Here is a 20,213-nt window from a genome sequence, read left to right as displayed (position 1 = left end):
GGAGTCAGAGCTCAACTCTCTTTTACGTCGGTCGTTCATTTCGACAGAGGACGAATTTGAAGAAAAATAACAAGTCTTTTATCTGCAGAAGCCGCTCCCCATCCCCCCCCCCCCCCCCCCTGGAGAGGTCTGAGCCCCACACCAACATGGTACCATGACTAAGGTCCAAGGAATCAAAACGCCGGTAGTAGAATCCCTGGCATTCCAGTATTTATTAGCTTGTCGAGCAGAGAGGGAGGTGACACTCCTGTACCGAACTGAGTAGCGGCACCACCACCACCGAAGCTCAGGAGCCGAGTGCTGAGGTAGGTCTGACCCTCTTCCTCTCATCCGGGGTGGAAGGGGGCTTTTCTGTGGTTTCAGCCGTCCCGTATTGGAATATAGGCTGCCTCTACATCTTGAGAGCCGTCCGGTTTCGACATCAAGTCCAAGGATACCGTTGGAAGATAGTTAGGTTGTGATATTTGATTTTTGTGTCCATTTATATGGATTATTTCTATTGAACTGCCAGCTTGGGGAAAATTTGCTCTGCTTTTTCTTTTTAAGTCTAAATGTTTGGTCTCAAGAATGGTTTTAAAGTTTTGGTTAGAGTAGCGGTCGATTTCAGCTTCCAGCTCTTCAAAACATTTTTTGTTTATTAACCAGTATGGTAAAGATCGCGGGAGACTCACCCTCTGATCTGTAATCCAACCATTACTGAAATTGAATTGTATTGATATATTCTACAAGTGCGAATGCATGTCAATCAGAAACTCAAGAGACCATAAGCAGGCATCCTTTACTGCGGGCAGTTCCAGCAGCTACATATAGCAGAGATCTGCCCCAGCCCATCATTTTTTATGATGCTGGGCTGGGTTACCGGGGATACCGCGTCGGAGCTATGTGTCAAAACTGATCATCTAAGCAACCGGTCGGTAGCATTAGCAGCAGCTGCATGCTGGAGCAAACGCCACATTCTTAAAGCTAACCCAAAGACCTCCCGACACTGTCACTGTCAATGCAATTATTTATTACATTTTATGCTAAGAAAATGCGTTTAATGCATTCAAAGTCAAGGGATTCATTAATGCAATGATCCATTCTATATCATCGCACCTGTCCTGCCATAACTAACGAAGGAAGAAAAATTTGACACGCAACGGCACAAGTGATGAAACGATCACAGCTCAATGGGACATGTGACCTTCAGGTGTCCGTCATTTAACAGTCCAACATTATCATCAGCCCTGAAAGTCCTTTGACTGAGGTTGTTCCTCTGCAGCCTGGGGGAAGAATTTAGGGGAATGGATTGGAGCACATGCATTTTTTATATGTTTTCTCACCATTTCTTTTTGCTTTGTGTTGTTTTTGCTTTGTTTGCTTCCAAAAGTTAAAATGTCATGTAAGGTCAAACCAAAACGAAACAGAGGCAAAGCAGCAAAAATGCTGACGAACATTTCTTGGGAACAAGGACACTAAGGAGAGCAATGACTGAACCTTACACAATGCAATGTTTAATGCCCCCTTGTAGGATAGGCCTGTGCGTTTGAGTCCTCTTAGCTGGGCTCTAGAGGTCTAGATTAAGAGGAGAGACTGAACAAACCTTGTCAACGACAAATTCCCTCCCGACATCGTTGGCATGACTCCATTGCCAGATGACTAGTGTGTCCCTCGCCGGCACCCATATGATCCCAACCTGCAGCACAGCGCTCAAGACCTAACCCCCCTACCCCCCCACCCTAACCAACCGTCACCACCCCACCGGACACGTCTCGCTCAGCTCCTGAAACCTTAACTCAGATATTCAGACCGCGAAACGAAACGTAAAGTTTCTAGGCGATTAAACTCTGAGTATACTAATAGTAGTGACCTTTTCTATGTGCCCTTTTTAAGCCCTGGGATTTTCTACTCCGAAAAAGTACCTAATCAATCTATTTTTAAAAAGTGCCATCCATCACTATCAATTTCGCAATCTAAACGGGGTAATGAAACATTGCAATGTAAACTTGAGGACACCTCGTGTAGACTGGCATCAGAACACACAAGATCATTAAGAAAGTAGACGTCTTCGCCAATGCGGAAATATTTTTAACGTTTAAATCCATTTCCGTCAAAGGTTATGATAACAGGTCAAGTGTCAAACGTTGAATTGGACTTTAATGATATTTTATTTTCGGAGCGTCTGCCAGTCAGCGAATTGCAGAGTGAAGTGTGCCTTAAACATTACGGCCAGCGATAAATTATAGTCCAGAGTGGCTCATAAAAAAGGAGAGATGTACAGTATTCTGGTCGACATTTCATACACTGTAAACTGTATGATACAAGATGTTCAAGAGATGAGATAAAAGACACCCAGTGGCAATGGATCAGGAGGTGTGCGTGTGCGTGTGTGTGTGTGTGTGTGAAGTCTGCGTGCCTGGAGTTTGTGTATTTGTGTGTCTTAATTCATGATTGTGTATGCGTGTGTGTGAAGTCTGCATGCCTAGAGTTTGTGTATTTGTGTGTGGGAATTCATGAGTGCGTGTCCGTGTGTGTGTGTGTGTGTGTGTGTGTGTGTGTGTGTGTGTGTGTGTGTGTGTGTGTGTGTGTGTGCACGTGTGTGTGTGTGTGTGTGTGTGGAAAATATCTATGAATATATATATGCAGTGCATCTAGCATTATGAATAGCATTTACAATGGCAATCCTAAAGACATAGGCAGATAACCTTGCATAGCTTTGGATGTAGACTAGCCTTACAAATAGTGTAAGAGTATTTTCACATCTTCAGAAACAACGATATGACTTTCTGAAATGCTCTTGGCATTTGAGCTTGCTCATATCAATATTTTCCTTTCTCCTCTTTCACTTGTTGCAGCAGAGACGACATTTCTGATTCCTCCCAGCGTCTACGGAAGCCAAGATGATGAAAAAGTCCCAGGAGGCCATTGGGACGGCCACTGGCCAAGGTAGGCACCCAACTTCCCCTCTAGCTTCACTCACGTCCCCAGTATTATTAGTTTATATTTTCTCTTGGTGGATAAAGCTCCTTCTGCCAGGCTCAGTAGTATTGGTTATTAGAATCAAACAATGCAATCCTAGTTTAATAAAAGCCTGATGAAGCTCGGAAGTCATTAAGGAGGGACACTAATGTTGGAGTTCCAAGTTATTATCTAGCTTACGGCTTGTTTACTACACGGACTCTCTCGATGGTAGGAGTGTGTAATGATTGATTCCTCACCATGGCCCTGTTTACACACGAGAAGGATCTGATTCTATGAATGTTTGTCAGTCTAGGTTGAATGTACTTGGTTTTTTACCTCTTGTTGAAGCATTCGCGCCTGTTTCAACAAAGTAAACGTTTCTCTTTGCAAAAATTATATAGCAGAGAGCTTCGAAACGTGTGTGTAGACAATGCTTATGAGAAGATATGTGCAACGTCCTGTACTCCTGAAGATCTTCTGAAGAAAGGGAGAGAGAAGGAAAGATAAAAGATAAAGAAAGAGTGTGAGAGAAAGAGAGGGGCGAGGGGAAGAGGGAGAGAAGGTGAAAGTGAGAAAGAAAAGGTGAGAGAGACAGAGACAGAGACAGAGAGAGACATACCCTATGGGGAGGGATGTTGAAATGAGAAAATTAAATATGTGGCAAGATTATTTATTCAACGAAATGAACCAGGGCCAAACACACTTTATTTCTGTGAATGTCTGTATGACATTTAATGTCATGGTGGTCAGATCGTAGCCAACAAGGGAACACAGCTGTAATAAGCCTCAATTTACCGTTTTCTGTTGTTCTCCATGGTTCTGTACACAATGCATTGAACAACACCATGAATCAAAAGTGCAATAAAACAATTGAGACGGAAAACTAAACTGTCCCACTTTCACGTCCCCTGGTAATCAGGTTTCAAGGAGGAGTTAAGTGCCTCAGGTTCTGCTACATAAAAATAAATAAATGCTCAGTTCCAATATATTGCAAATGTAGAATAACCACAGCAGGCTGCCAATCAAAAACAAATAAATGTACTGGGGAGTGTAAACTGTTTCAAACATTTTAAATAAATACGAGGTATGCCAACTTTAGAGCAACATCTTGTTGCCATTTAGTTTTACATTACATTACTGATTTGAGTGTATATTAGCTTTGTGTTGATCTTGTTTTTTGCTGTAGAGTCCACACTTCTCATTACTGATTTGAGTTTTTATTAGCTTCTTGCTGCTCTTGTTTTCCTGTCGAGTCCACACTTCTTGTTGTTGTTCATGACCAAACTGTGCTTCATCAGATCCAGCTGGTGACGGTTTTGATGGTAGCGAAGGTAGGCTTAGGGGAACCGCGGTTTTCAACTGAACTGTTGGGCATGAACCATTAAACAAAACAGGATGAAGTCCTGTTCAAACACCAGTACGGTTCTGTTTGCGTACACAGGTATATAGGTGATGGCATCTACATATCTGATTAATGTATGAATTTGAAGTATCTAAGCCCTTTGCCTATGGGCTTAGATGTTCCAACCCCCTGGCGGAAAGGTTCTGGGTTTGAATCCCAACTTACTCAGTCTACCTGGTAGCACCCTTGAGAGTTAATACAGTCACCCCCGAGTGTCTGTATTCACTCCATAATATTTTGCGCCTTCGATAAAAGCATCCAAGAAAATAACTGAAAAGCATTTTTCAGTACTTAACTGAAAAATGCTCAGATCAAAAGATAAATAAATTTGTATATAAATCTATATCATACATAGATCAATACATAACAAAGACTCTAATACCACCTTGGGTATTAGAATAGCTTTTAGCATGACAAGTGTGAGCATCTCTTTAATCTGGATCAATTATTCTCAATCTGAAACACAATCAAATCCACAGCGATGCTGACTGGATGAGTTAGTCGCCTTTCAGCAGCCGTTCTTCCTCACTATGTTTCCTTGTGTTCTGTCCAGTGGGCATCAAGAAGAAGTCCAGGGTGCCCGGGGTGATGATCACACAGTACGTGGAGACGATACCAGAGGGACAGAACCACCCTGACTTCACCCGCAAGCCCATCGCACTGACCATCCAGGAAGGTAGGTCTGATAACCTGGTCTGTTCGGTTGGGTCGGTCCATCTGGTCATAAGGTAGGTCTCTGAACCTGTTGTCATCAATTTTGCCGAGGCAGCCATCGTGGAGAACAACAAAGGGTGCAAGCTGCAAGGGTTAATCTAAGGCCAAGAACTAAGGGAGCACAAGATTCTGGTCTTGAGCGTCAACAACCAGCAGATTGCCAAGTCATACAGATATATATACATATATATATATATATATTAAAGAGCACACAATTTGACTTGTGCTGTATCATGATAATAACAAATTCTTCCACAGGGAGGGATACCATAAGCGGTTGAGATTCAGTTTTAGTATGGCGGTTTAAGCCAACCACCTGTTTCAGCCCAAAGTCGGTTATTATCAGATTAAAGAAAAATGTGTTAGGGGCTGAGAGTTCAAGGAAGGAAGGAAGGTGTTACCACGGTTACGACCCATGGCGACTCTGTGACACATATATTTTAAGCTAGCACCGTTGTTGTGAATGAGTGACAAATGAGCGATGTTGTTTATGATGTTTCAATATTATTTAGTAGTGTTAATGATCACGCCTTGTCACCCCGCTGCAGCCGAATGTAACCATATTACCTTGTATGAATAAAACGGGTTAATCCAAGGGTCTGCGACAGCCTATTAACACATAGAATTCCCATGGAGAGGCTGTATCCTCGTTGCAGACTGCTTCATCCACACGATCATGTTTCTGATCGTGAATATCAGATGAAGAGGCTGATCTTCCGCAAAAGAGTCAAGACTCACTTGTTCAAAGTTCATCTAAACTCTGCATAGCCTCCGTCCTTATCCCCCCACAACCCTCTTACGCACTTGTTGTATGTTGTACGTCCTGACACTTAATGTACTCACTTTTATGTTGTACGTCCTGACACTTAATGTACCCACTTATTGTATGTTGTACGTCCTGACACTTAATGTACACACTTATTGTATGTTATACGTCCTTGCACTTAAAAATAGTACTTAGCATCATGGAGCATCTTATCCTAGCTATCTTTGTTGTATAGGGGGAATGGTTTAACCTAGTGATTGTAAGTGCTTGGCACTTGGTTCTATGAACATACTTACTGTACCGACAGAGCTATATTGTTGTTTCTCCTTCTGCTGACAAATTTACTTATAGTAGGTCTCTTTGGATAAAAGCGTCCGCTCAATGCCCTGAATGTAAATCTATATCTGATCCCGGGTCTGCCTCCCGTGACTCCAACAGGTAAATTTGCATTCTTCAAGGCCATCGTCAACGGCGAGCCCAAGCCCACGGTGACGTGGAGCAGAAATAACGGCGACGTGTCGGACCCCGCGAGGTACCAGACTAAATACGACCCTGTCACCGATGAGCACACGTTTGAGGTAAGTGATAGGGTCTATCGAGTGTCTTTACGACGCCATATGGCATGCGGGACGGTCGTAGGCATTAAGGAAAACAAATATAGCTCAGTGAGGAGCAGATGGAGATCCACCAGGGTGAGAAACCCTGCATGAGTGGCAGAGACTCAATGACGTCGAACAACTATGACTTTGACCGAAAAACGTTCAAAGTAGAAGTTGATTGGGGACTTCTGTGAAGTATAACTTCCCTGTCGCTCGTTATTAACCTCAAGGCCACTTCACGTTACACTCAATATAAGTCTGAAGGAAACGCTAGGCATTCAATCATATTTCTAATAAATGATTCATGGCACTTATTAGACATTCCGTCAGAAAATGTCACATATACAGATCTTTGAAGCCCATCCAATAAAACCCTATTAACATACTTCTTTATTTTCTCTGAACGTTCAGATGGTCAACGTCTCGCCCGATCAAGCAGACACATACAAATGCTTCGCCGTTAACGAACATGGGAGGGCAGTGGTAACGGTGGTGCTGAACGTAATCGAAGGTAAACAAATAAGTGTAACGGGTACAGTATTAATGGCGACACGTCTCCTAGATGCCATTCGAATAACAATGACCTTTTCTGCCTTCAGTCGGCTTCAACAAGAACAAAGCCAAACCAGCTGCCGCACCTGTAGAAAACTTTTCTACTGTGCTTAAAAGGAAAAGGTGATCTAGACTGTACTGTATCGCTGTGTCCAGTTGTATATCATATCAGCATGATAATGTGTTTCACCATTATTATTATAATATTATTATAAAATGGCATCATTTGTACTTACTCATGTACCAATTCCTGCTCATTTCACTTAATTGGGTTGTTAATTTACTTGAATTAATGTACACACTTATTGTATGTTGTAAGTCCTTGCACTTAAAAACAGTGCTTAGCACTTTTTACCATCTTATCCCAGCTATCTTTGTTGTATACAGGGAATGGGTTAACGTAGTGATGGTTAGTACTTGGCACTTGGTTCTATGAAAATCCATACTGTACCATCAGCGCTACATTGTTGTTTCTCTTTCTTCTGACAAATTTATGCAAATGTAATCAGCATCCTAATTTTGCCATCCCTCTCTACATTATCCAGTAAGGTTCGGCCGAAAAAGGAGGCAGTGGAGAGGAAAGAAGGAGAGATAGACCCCAAGTTCTGGGAGCTTCTGTTGAGCGCGGATAAGAAGGACTATGATCGCATCTGCGCAGAGTTTGGAATCACAGACTTCCGCTGGATGCTGAAGAAGCTCAACGAGATGAAGAAGGAGAGAAAGGAGGAGCAGGCAGAGGTATGTCCACTGTTTGAGTGAGTGAGTGAAGGAGTGAGTGAGTGAAGGAGTGAGTGAGTGAAGGAGTGAGTGAGTGGAGGAGTGAGTGGAGGAGTGAGTGAGTTGAGGAGTGAGTGAGTTGAGGAGTGAGTGAGTGAATTGAGGAGTGAGTGGAGGAGTGAGTGAGTGGAGGAGTGAGTGAAGGAGTGAGTGAGTGAGTGAGTGGAGGAGTGAGTGAGTGGAGGAGTGATTGGGTGGAAGAAGTGAGTGAGTGATGAGTGAGTGATTGATTGAGTGAGTGGGTGAGTGAGTGGGTGAGTAGAGGAGTGAGTGAGTGAGTGAGTGAGTTATTAAGTGAGTGAGTGGGTGAGTAGAGGAGTGAGTGTGTGAGTGATTGAGTGAGTGGAGGAGTGAGTGAGTGAGTGAGTGAGTGAGTCCCCCCTTTCGAAAATGTCCATTGTTTTTGCCGTCTTGCTGTTCGTATGTATTGATATGATATAAGACTCCCTCTTTAAATCAATACAGTTTGTTAAAAGCATCAGCAATCTGAAGCCTATTGAAGTGGCCGGGGATGGAACAGCGTCTCTTGAAATCGATCTGGACCTCATCGAACCCAGCAGCCGGATATTCCTCTACAAGGTTGGTCTCAAACAAAGACACCCACCGCCTTGAAGTGGGTAGACGCTCGGAGTTAAATATAACCATAAAATTCAATCACATTTTACTTGGATAGCCCTTTATCACAGGTACAGTTTCAAAGAGCTTCACAGGCCATCTATTCATGAACTACATTTAAATACAGCTACTAAGGCTCAGAGTGCCAGCCTTACCCCGGTACATTGTGATACAGCTGGGCGGCATGAGGCTCAAGAGGTAAGGCGGGTTGGCTGGTAACCGGAAGGTTGCTAGTTTGATCCCCGGCTCTACCTAGCCGAGTTTTGAGGTGTCCCTGAGCAAGACACCTCACCCTAAAACTTCTCCCGACGAGCTGGCTGTCGCCTTGAATGGTTGACACCGCTGTCGGTGTGTGAATGTGTGCATGAATGGGTGAATGTGGGGCAATATTAACGCAATGAGCGGCCACTGGTTAGAAAAGCGCTGTATAAATGTAGTCCTTTTACCATTTTCAGCTAGGCCATTTTGCTCTGCTTTAGGACGGTCAGATGGTTCCCTACACCAAGGAGCTGGGAGACAAGATGAAGCACACTCTGAATCTGACGGGCAAGAAGTACATCTTCAGCATCAAGGACCTCATGCCGGACGACGCCGGGCTGTACCAGATCGACGTGGAGGGAGTCAACGTCTTCTCCACCGAGTTTAAAAGTACGGATCAAACGGGCGTCCACAAAACACGTTGCCACGACAAATGAGTGTGATGTTCAATATCGTTGGTCTCATAACATAATTGCTATGCTAAGTCACATTGGAAGGTTCATCTTGTATTTAGCGTAAAAAATGCCTAAATCAAATAGTTGACTGAGGCAGAGACTGATTATGTAACGTTAAAAGCACTCTGATTGGCTTAGGATATATTCAATGAGGCACAGTATATCAGCAGCGTAAGGAGAGTAGAGTTTGGCTAGATATCATAATTTGGCAAAAATAGGACTGATATGCTATGAGGCTAACGATATTTTAGGTATCATACAAATATTGCTGCACATATACACTTGAGATTGTAATTCAAATGCTGACTCGGAAACTTTTTTTCAACTCTACAGTCCCACCGATCGAGTTCTTGGTGAAAATACAGGAAGTGACCGCGACCGAGCGGCAGGACGCCGTGTTTGAGGCCGTCCTGTCCAACCCCTTCTCCAAGATCCTGTGGTTCGGTAAAAACCAGCCGCTGGAGATGGGCGACAAGTACGACATCGAGGTGTCGGAGGACAAGCTGATCCACCGCCTCGTGGTGAAGGACTGTATGGTGGTGGACAAGGGCATCTACTCCGCCTGGGCCGGCATCAAGTCCTGCAACGCCTGGCTTCTCGTCGAACGTACGTGTGATCGTGTTTCCTACAGAGGAACTGTTAGCCCTGTAAACACTGATACAACCGATAGCCCTCATGGCCGTAACCGGCTATAAGGTCATTGAGGTCCGGACCTCGGTAATAATTTACTAAAAAGAAAATATATATATATATATATATATATATATATATATATATATATATTTATTTTTTCAAATATATATATACATTTTTTCAAATTTTACATATACATACATACATACATACATACATACATACATACATATATATATATATATATATATAAACTAACAGGCGATGCATAACAGTATAATCTGGAGTTGAATACATTAACATTATGCACACACAAAATATAATAATATCCCCTTCACTACAATAAAGTCCCCCTGTATCTATTTAATTATAGATAGAGTTTGTGTGTAGTGTATAGCTCGGGTTGTGTTTGTGGGTGGCACTTTGGGACGAGTTCTGCTCGTCCAAAAGTGCAGTAAATAAGCTCCATTTAAAGAAAAGCAAAAATTCTGGACCTCACTGATTTCTAAACCGTGGCTACGGCCTCGCACACGATGGACGTAATGACGTAACGATGTAACGATGCACTGGTGCGTGAGGATTCTCGACCCGCACCTATCCGACACCCTCGATTCTTTTGACAGCTGACAAAGACGCGAAGAAGGGCAAGCCGGCGGAGAGGAAGACCACCCGGGCCGGGGGCTCGGGGGCGAACCTGGCCCAGATCGCCCAGCAGCAGCAGGAGAAGCTGGTCAAAGTCAGGGAGGAGATCACCGAGATAAAGGCTGCCAAGGTAAAGGAGGCCGTGGAGGCTGCTGTCACCGCGGCCGCCGAACCTCCACCTGTGGAAGCTGTTCCAGGTAAGAGCGAAGGCTGTGGTGGTAGACCCTATGAGACCATGAGGACAGGCCATGAGAACAGGTCATGAAAATGGATAGTGTGAGACCATGAACACAGACCATGAACACAGACCATGAGAACAGACCCTGTTAGACCATGATATCAGACTGAGAACAGACCATGATAGACTGAGAACAGACCATGATATCAGACTGAGAACAGAAAACGAGAACAGACCATGAGAACAGACCCTGTTAGACCATGATATCAGACTGAGAACAGAACATGATATCAGACCGAGAACAGACTGAGAACAGACAACGAGAACAGACCATGAGAACAGACCCTGTTAGACCATGATATCAGACTGAGAACAGAACATGATATCAGACCGAGAACAGACTGAGAACAGACAACGAGAACAGACCATGAGAACAGACCAGGAGAATGGATACTGTGGGACCATGATATCAGACTGAGAACAGACCATGGTTATCAGACTGAGAACAGGCCATGAGAATAGACCCCGGGAAACCATGGTATCAGACCGTGAGAACAGACCATGAGAAAAGGCCCTCTTAGAACATGGTATTAAACCGTGAGAAAAGGCCATGAGATTAGACCCTGTGAGACCATGGTATTAGACAATTACAGAACAGGCCATGAGGGGTTGAAATGTACCGCCAGGTGGTCTTATCAAAGGAGTGTGAACAACGCCCTGTTGGTTGGACAGGTTAAGCCCTCATGTTACATAGTTTTTATTTATATATATATATATATATATATATATATATATATATATATATATATATATATATATATATTAGTGCTGTCAAGCGATTAAAATAATTAATCGCGATCAATCGCATTAATGTCATAGTTAACTCACGATTAATCGCGAACAATCGCGATTAATCACAAATGTTTTTTCTATGCTAAATATCCCTTGATTTCTTTGTCCCATTAATTGTTCTCATTTTAATCTTCATCATTCCTTTTTTTAATAAAAGAATTGCGTTAATCGTGTGATGAAGAAATTAACGCCGTTAAAATTGGTTTGCGTATGTATATATATATATATATGATGTAAATGGGATTTACAATTTCAATTTCAACACATTCTGACTGATATTTATTGTCATTTTTCTATTATGTCAATAACAGCATTCTTCAAATCCTTCACATGCCAGCCATCTAGACAGTTCTTCATGTATCATAATGTTTATTAGTAGAAATAGATTTTAAGTAAGTAAATAAATAAAAAGAATAAATATTTATTTGGTCTCAATGGCTATGTGAATCGGGTCCGGTTGGATTTGATGCAGTTAGAGGTAGAGAGAACCCTCAAGGAATTGGATTAGACTTTGGCCGACTCAAATATGGATTAAGTATTTATTTATAGTTGAATATCCAAGGCAGTGTGGCCCATGACTTGTTGTCCACCGGTAGGATTCACAGACGGGCGAGCTGGTGGGGAAATGCTTGAGCAAGGCATTACTCATTCAGGTACCAGTAAGGCTGGTAAGACGGAGCCACATGAATACTGTAATACTAAAAGTTGTGCTTTTCCAGGTTTATCAAACAAAAATACTAAAAAATAATAATCATATAATTCAGTTGTCTTTTGCTTTTAGAATATAAATATGGCTAATAACTTCCCCCTTATTAACCTCTAATTTAATACTTTAAAATACTTTAGAAATGTTAACTTTTTTGTTTTGTGGCTGTATTAACCTCTGATTTAATACCCCCACAAAACAAAAACATTTATATTTTTTGGCTTCATGCTTGGTACATCGGATAGAACTCAGATAAATCGGAATTCAGACAGTAGTCTGATACAATCAGACAGTAGTCTGATGTAATCTCCGAAAGACCTTGTTTACCGATGTATTTCCTGAGGGCTAAAAGTACTAAAAAAATAATAATAATAATCATATTAATTGTTCTCTTTTCCTTTTAGAATTAAAATATGGCTAATAACTTCCCCCTTATTAACCTCTGATTTAATACAGCCTCAAATCAAAACTTGTTTTGTGGCTGTTTTAACCTCTAATTTAATACCGTCGCAAAACAAACATTTTTGCTTTGTGGCGTCATCCCTGGAACATCGGACAGAACTCCAATACATCGGACAGTACAAAAGTCTGATGTATTCTCCGAAGGACCTTGTGTTCCGATATATTTCCAGTGTAAACCTGTATGCTTGATGCTTGTCCTTGCTTGCGATTCAACATTTTGTACAAAATATCATTGTACTAGACGATTGTGATCAATGTAATAGATCACAATCTAAAACCCTATTTGTACAGTGCTTGTTATAAAACATGAACTTCTTACTAACTTCACTTTTATCTACAGTTACTGTAGAGACTGGGATAAAGAGTGGACTTGGAGATATTTATGCCCTCCGTGACAAGCAGACAGAGTTTATCGTTAACACGCTTACGGTGTGTGACGGAACCTGGTTCAAAGATGGAGAGCAGGTACACCTGAACTTCCCACCCACATGGTATGCATCTGGCTGGTGTTGACACATCCATCTAATAGACTCTCACCTTTTTTCTCATTTCACAAGTTGACTGCCAAATCTAGAGGATACCGCATCAGCCAAGACGGACTCTGTCATAAACTGACAGTCCTGAAGTGCGGAGACGACGACACCGCGATGTACAGCTTCGTCGCGGGAGAGCACAGCACGAAGGGAAAGCTCACCGTCGGAGGTACAGCTTCACTTACAATCCCCGCCAAATACACCAAGCGACTGGCGATGTAGTCACCACCCTATGCTCTGTGTCCCTGACAGACGTGCCCGTGTTTGACCCCGACGATCTCCATAAGTTCTCCAGGCCCGTCATCATCCGCGTGGGGCAGAACGCCGCCTTCAAGATGCCCTACCCGCCCCAGGATGGCCTGGTGGTTAGGTGGTTTAAGGACGGCGTGGAGTTGAAGGACGGAGCCGGGTCCAAGATCGTGAAGGAGTCCAACCACAGCCGCCTGTTGCTCAGAGACTGCCTGAGGAGCGACACCAGCGGCATCACCATCCAACTGCAGAACCCCTTCGGGGCCGTGGAGGCCAAATCCAACCTGATTGTTTTAGGTACTGCCCCGTCGGAGGCCAAGTAAATCGACAGACAATTTGATACGTGGCACTTTTACATGAAAATTTAGCAGAAAATTGTACCCAAAGCGACTTACATTAAGTCCATTTGTCAGGACAAAGAGAAACAACAACATATCGCTGTTGGTACAGTAAGGATGTCCATAGAACCAAGTGCCAAGTACTAACAATCGCTAGGTTAACCCATTCCCCGTATACAACAAGATAGCCAGGATAAGATGCTACACAAAGGGCTATTTGTGCAAGGACGTACAACATACAACAAGTACGTAAGAGGGTTGTGGGGGGGATAAGGCGGGAGGCTACGCAGAGTCTAGGCACCATTTGCATTGCACTCATGTTTAACCTATCAGGATCATAAACACGGCGTTCTCCTCCCCACAGACCGGCCCGGCCCCCCGGACGGCCCGGTGGAACTGGTGGAGACCACTTCGTCTCTGATCGAGATCGCCTGGAAGCCGCCCACCGACGACGGCGGCTCGGCCGTCACCAACTACATCATCGAGCGGCAGCAGGCGGGCCAGGGCCTGTGGGCCGTGCAAGGGGATGTCTCCGCCGACAAGACGGCCTACCGGGACCGCAACGTGGCCCACGGCAAGAGATACAACTACAGGATCTTCGCCCAGAACCCTCAGGGGCAGAGCGACGCCCTGGAGACCACAGACAGCATCATGGCCGGCGTGCTGAGTGAGTAGACACAGGTGGAGACGGCGACGACTGGTTAGGAATCTTCATGGAGTTAACCGGCTGGAACCCTGCGGTCGGTCCAGAAGGAACTGAGGCTTCAGGTTTGGGGGTTTAGTTTTGTTTGGGGGGGGGGGGGGGGGGGGAGAAATCAGTGTACTCAACCACTGATTTCGTGTACAGTTGTATTCAGTTTCTAATTATATTTCTAGCTCTAGAAAGGTTACCGAGGTCCAAACCTCATAGCTGTCTACGGACATGCCTAAGACGTATTCATGTCCTGGCTCCAAAACTAAAAAAACATTGGATACTACATCGAGCTGAATGCCTTTTTTCTTTTTTTACCACTACATACTCGCATGCATAATCCAGAGCTGGAATATTGAAATCAGTCTAATTTTCATGATCATTATCCCATCGCTCCTCCAGTCTTATCAGGGCCCCCGGGGGCCCCCACCGTGGTCAGTGCCTCGAAGACCTGCATCACCCTGACCTGGACGCCCCCGGAGAACGACCGGGGGGTGCCAATCATCGGCTACCAGCTGGAGAAACGCAAGAAGGACACGCACTCGTGGGTCGTCCTGAACCCCCTTAACGAGCCTATCGAAGGTTCGTCGCCCGAAGGGCTTGGCTACCTCCGAGTCCATTGGCTGAAAAACTGATGAACTATTTTGGTTCAGTTTAGCTTACATTTTTTAAAAGACAGCTCTAGGAAGAAACTTGCGGTTGTGTAAAGTATATTTATCTTTTTTTCTTCCCCAACCATGCCCTCCGTCGTCAGCTCTTAGCTACGCGGTTAAGGATGTCACGGAGGGGGCCGAGTACGAGTTCAGAGTGGCAGCCATTAATGAGTCCGGGGCCGGAGATCCGAGCCCCCCTTCTGCGATGGTGTGTGCCAAGAATCCCAATAGTAAGTTCACACCAGCGTTCAAGTGGGCTGGAAGGCATCAGCCTGAATAAACGCCAGCGATTCCCCACCGGTTGACGTTTTGTTTTAAAAGGTTGTTTGTTTGGATTTGGATTTATCTAGTGAGGCCTCGCTTTAAAGACCCCGAGGACTTCATCGTGGTCCGAGCCGGGAATTCTGTGCGAGTGAAAGTCAATTACGAGGTATGGCATGGAATACTTCTACTGAAATGATATTTAAAGGTTTTACCGATAACAAGTTTAGATTTTAACTTTGCTTTAAACACAAACTACAAAAAAGGGGAGTTAGGATAAGGCTGCACATGTTATTCTAATAAATCAACGCTTTTCATACGAAGCGACTTACAATAAGTATGTTTGTCTGAAGAACGAGAAACAACTTTACTCGTGTGTTTGAATTGCTAGTCTCATATTCTCCAGCTCCTTCCGTTTCTATTCTACAGGGTGAACCTCCTCCGGAGATCACCTGGTTGAGGGACAACGAGAAGATTTCTCCCTGGGTTAACGTCGTCAACACCGAAGGAACGTCCACGCTGGTGATTCCCTCGTCGAAACGCAGCGACTCAGCCATCTATACCATCATAGCCAAGAACTCAGTGGGGGATGCTATGTTTGACGTGGAGGTCAGAGTCACAGGTAAGGACAGAAACACACATCTACCCCAGGATTGCTTTGCGTGACCCAAGCAGAGGAATTTTTGATATTTGGTCGAACAACTCACAAGGGAGCCCTTCACTAAGTCTGAAGGCTGCGGTCCCTATTTAAAGGTTGGGTATGGGATTTGCGAAACACCAGCAGATTTTGAAAACCCACAACTCAAATGGTCCTACCCCCTCTCCTTCAACGCTGACTCCACCCATTCCAAGTACATGGACGCGCAATCATGCACGAGCGAACACAGATGCGCCGAGAGCGAGCCATTAGCTAGTTAGCTAGCTCCAGTAGCTACCGCAGGATAACAACAAACAGAAGCTTGCTCTGGGTCACGAGCTTTGAGTACGTGCACGAAGGGGTCGCGCAGGGGAGGGGGAGTGCAGTACGACCGTTTGATGACGTACTTACTGTCCAATGCCACTCGGTGGGTCTGGAAATCATTGGCGGGAGTTTTTCGAGCCCTGCCCGTTCCACAGATGATTGACTTGTTTAATTTTCATGTCAGTACTTCTAACTCAGCGGCTGTAAGTGGGTTATGATAAGGATTTCAAGTAATTTTGCAAAAATTTGCCAAAAATTAGAATTCCATACCCAACCTTTAAGAATGGAAAACAGGAAAGTTGGAATTTGACTTCATAAAAGATACCGGTTATAGAAGTAGATCAGGTGTACACACAAGGTTGTTATCGTCGAAAGAGAAATAGTCAAACGCATACAATCGGAAATAATGGCCTGCCTTTGCATGAAAGGAAGAAGCATCAAATACATTTAAGATTAAAGATGACAGGCCACTCATCGCCTCAAACCCACCCATAGAATAAATAACTGAACACACTATGGTGAGCAGAAGTAGTAGTCAACTAAATCACTGTTCAGACCCGACCTTCACGCCCAGGAATGAATGAATCAATCAAGAAAGCGCTCGATATCTCCCTCATTATCCGTCTCACCCAGACCAGCCCAAGAGCCCGGGGCCGGTGGCCATCGAGCAGACCGTCCAGGGCCGGGTGCTCCTCTCCTGGAGCCCGTCCCCTGACGAGGAGCTGGACGACCGGCTGTACTACGTGGTGGCGGAGCACGAGTCCGGCACCAGGGTGTGGAAGAACATAGCGGACCGCCTCTTCAGCCACACGTACACCGCCGTCAACATTCAGCCCGGGAGAGAGTACCACTTCCGGGTCTTTGCCAAGAACGACATGGGCCTGTCGGACCCGTCGGATTCGCCAACGTGGGGCGTGAACGGAGACAGAGGTGAGGGTTGGTGTTTGTTTGGGGGTTTGCTGAAACAGGGGGGGGGGGGGTATTAGATTGAACCTAAAGCACAACACATTTACATTTTTGTTTTCTTACATTTAGGGAATTTAGCAGATGCTTTTATGCAAAGCGACAGCTCATACACACATTCACACACCGACGGCGGTGTCCACCATGCAAGGAGACAACCAGCTCGTCGGGAGCAGTTAGGGTCAGGTGTTTTGATCAGGGACAACTCGACACCCACAGCAAGGAGAAGCTGGGGTTTGAACTAGCAACCAACCTTCCGGTTACAAGTCAGCCCGCTCTACCTCCTGCGCTTAGCCGACCCATTCAACACAGCAAAACATTCAAATAAATAGTTGATTTTAACTTTAGATGTTAGGGTTAACTTATGCAGAGAACAATCAAAGCACATAATCAAGATTGGAGCCGCTGCAAACTAGTTTTTAGAAAAAACGCTGAACGAAGAGCAGAGTTGCTATTAGGAATCAGAAATGGAGGGCGGCAAGGTTAGTGTATTATTTTTGTTTCTGGAAGTACATAAATGTGACATCAGAGCCAGTACAGTTCAACAAAATGCATCTAAATTGGTGAGATAACAAAATGTGATCTGAGGCAGAGGCTGAAGATATTTCCATTACGGGAGGTGGAACGGGGTGAGCTTCGAGGGAGCAGCCCTAGCTTCAAGTTTCTCTACATTTCCATTTCGGGCATTTATCAGATGCTTTTATCCAAAGCGACTTACAATAAGCACATTTGTCAGAAGAAGGAGAAACAATATGCCGCTGTCGGTACAGTAAGGAGGTTCATAGAACCATGTGCAGAGCACTAACAATCGCTAGGTTAATCAATTCCCCATATACAGCAAATATAGCTATAGGATAAAACGCTACACGATGCTAAGTACTATTTTTAAATGCAACGGCGTACAACATTCAATTAGTGCATACATTAAGTGCCAGGACGTACAACATACAACTAGTGTGTACATTCAGTTGCAGGATGCACAACCTAAATAAGTGATCCACGTCTCCTCCTCCCCGCTCCTTTCAGTTCCCCTGGCGCCCAACGGCTGCGGCTCCATGGAGGTGAACTTCGAGAGGCCTCCGTCCATCCTGGTCCCCCTGAAGGTCCACTGCCCGCCGAAGGGCTACCAGCTCTACATGACGTGCGCCGTGCGGGGCTGCCCCACGCCCTCCGTCGCCTGGTTCCTCAACAACGTGTGCATCAACTCGGACGACCACTACTACATCACCAACGCGTTCGGCGTGTGCTCCCTGTACATCCTGAGGGTGGGGTCCCAGGACGGAGGGGAGTATAAGATCGTGGCAGAAAACCCCCTCGGCCACGCGCAGTGCACCACCAAACTGGTGGTTAAAGGTTTGGCTTTAATGTTGTACGTCCTTGCACTTCAAAATAGTGCTTAGCATTGTGTAGCAGCATCTTATCCTAGCTATTTGTGTAGTATACGGGGAATGGGTTAACCTAGCGATTGTTAGTGCTCGGCACTTAGTTCTATGTACATCCTTACTGTTCTAACTTCCGACAGCGATGTATCGTTTCTCCTTCTTCTGACAAATGTACTTTGTAATTGTAAGTAAAAATTAAAGCGTCTGCTTAATGCCCTAAATATAAATGTAATTTCATACGGATCTGAATTGTATATGTATGCAATTCATATTCATCAACCTTATTTTTCCCTGTGCTTTTTTCTTCACAGAATGAACCGTCGACTGAACCTGGGGGTGGCAGATTATTAAGTTATTGCTCATGTTGTCATATACTGTGCAGTAGTGTTTGTCTTATGAGGTACCTGTGAACCCAACCATCGACTTTCCCCTGCTGCTTACTTACTGTTCAATGTAATATAAACCAATACGTCTGAATGAATTCAAAACTTTAATTGTTTCATAGATATGCACCAAAACGTCCGTTAACTGTTCTCGATTGTGTTTAATACTCAGAAAAATTGGTTTGTTTAAAGCCTTGGGAACTGCAATAAATCAACAAATTGACATCTCATTTTCCCGCTGTGTTTCTTTCACGCCTCCAGTCATTTAGCATTACTCATCCTTAGTTAGCGCGTGACATTTCAGATCTGGATGTGCTGCATTGTTTTTGTGTGACCGGACCATAGCTAGGTCTTGACTCAGTGCCTTTCCAGCATCGGCCAGCGTTCATTACGAAGCTCGCGTTACCAGGCACGCACCAAATCCCCAAACCTTGTGAGCCAAGTGTGCATTTCATTGGTTTTCCAAATATATCTATTCAAGCTCCACCGATAAAAAATAAATGTCTAAGTCTATGAGGAGATGGTGGGCGGCAAATATAGAATCAGTCCATGTTTCATCTTATGCAACAGAACCAGAAGAATACATGTTTCCAATGCACCCACGTTCCACACGGATAATCTCAATGCATTTAATGAAAAGGCATACACATTTAACGTATAAAATAAAGTTCAATAAAGTGAACGAACCCAGTCAACCCAGATGACCGCCGCTAAGCTATCTGGACAGAGCTGCGGACGTGTCTTCGGATCGCCCTGAAAAGCCCTCTGTCTGACCATGATGATTGACACGAGGTAGAGGCAGCGCTGAGTATATTGGAATAATTCCCTTGGGTGTTAACGTTCCATAAAACGTCTGCCTCCTGTATGTTGCGTCTCGGGTCAAAGGTCATGTTGATGTTTTTGCTCATGGCGTGCCCCCTTTACTCTCCTCACTTTAATGCAACAGCTTCGAGGGCATTTACGAGAGCAGCATGGCCCCTATTCAAACTTTCAGGGCATGCCATGACGCCCAAAGCCCCCCATGATAAGCCACAAAGCTTTCATTGAATGGGGTCCAAGGCTGAACGCACAATATGCAACTCTTACTCTATACAAGTCCTATCAAACACACCAGTGACCGACTCACTGAAATGACTGATTCGCTTTGGAGTGTCATTCATGGCAGAATGTCTGCATGGATTTGAGGCTGAGCCCGTATTTCAAACCCCTGGCCTTGTATTATCAACCAGGGATTGTTTTACCAAATAA

The 20,213-nt window shown here is 44.4% G+C and overlaps 1 protein-coding gene across 5 annotated transcripts; it reads left to right on the top strand.

The window, feature by feature from the left end:
• The first annotated feature begins 153 nt into the window (after positions 1-153).
• igfn1.4 (immunoglobulin like and fibronectin type III domain containing 1, tandem duplicate 4) lies at positions 154-19,195 on the top strand. Of its 5 annotated transcripts, none has more exons than XM_030373622.1 (24): positions 163-305; positions 2,835-2,925; positions 4,239-4,271; positions 4,896-5,018; positions 6,261-6,400; positions 6,833-6,932; positions 7,021-7,096; positions 7,519-7,711; positions 8,216-8,329; positions 8,845-9,013; positions 9,412-9,684; positions 10,335-10,550; positions 11,980-12,051; positions 12,892-13,016; positions 13,109-13,253; positions 13,337-13,630; positions 14,036-14,338; positions 14,765-14,944; positions 15,117-15,245; positions 15,366-15,445; positions 15,706-15,898; positions 16,871-17,167; positions 18,227-18,553; positions 18,894-19,195. In XM_030373622.1, exons 2-24 carry the CDS (start codon positions 2,880-2,882, stop codon positions 18,896-18,898), a joined length of 3,633 nt encoding a protein of 1,210 aa, XP_030229482.1. In that variant the 5' UTR covers positions 163-305; positions 2,835-2,879; the 3' UTR covers positions 18,899-19,195. The 5 variants fall into 5 exon arrangements, with proteins under 5 accessions (XP_030229486.1, XP_030229485.1, XP_030229482.1 ...); XM_030373624.1 differs by having other exon boundaries at positions 165-305; positions 2,838-2,925; XM_030373626.1 differs by lacking the exon at positions 4,239-4,271 and having other exon boundaries at positions 154-305; positions 2,838-2,925.
• Positions 19,196-20,213: the final 1,018 nt, after the last annotated feature.

This window comes from Gadus morhua, chromosome 13 (genome assembly GCF_902167405.1).
Source record: "Gadus morhua chromosome 13, gadMor3.0, whole genome shotgun sequence".
NCBI lineage: Eukaryota > Metazoa > Chordata > Actinopteri > Gadiformes > Gadidae > Gadus > Gadus morhua.
Note: the sequence above shows the minus strand (reverse complement) of the source record. Positions and strands in the feature narration are given on the sequence as shown.

What these genes read in the sequence shown, in the direction of transcription:
- igfn1.4 (XM_030373622.1), top strand. Translation starts at nt 2,880, where the DNA reads ATGATGAAAAAGTCCCAGGAGGCCATTGGGACGGCCACTGGCCAAG. An exon ending in ACTGTGCTTAAAAGGAAAAG is followed by an intron (nt 7,097 to 7,518) that starts GTGATCTAGACT and finishes TACATTATCCAG; the next exon opens with TAAGGTTCGGCCGAAAAAGG. An exon ending in GAAAGGAGGAGCAGGCAGAG is followed by an intron (nt 7,712 to 8,215) that starts GTATGTCCACTG and finishes AAATCAATACAG; the next exon opens with TTTGTTAAAAGCATCAGCAA.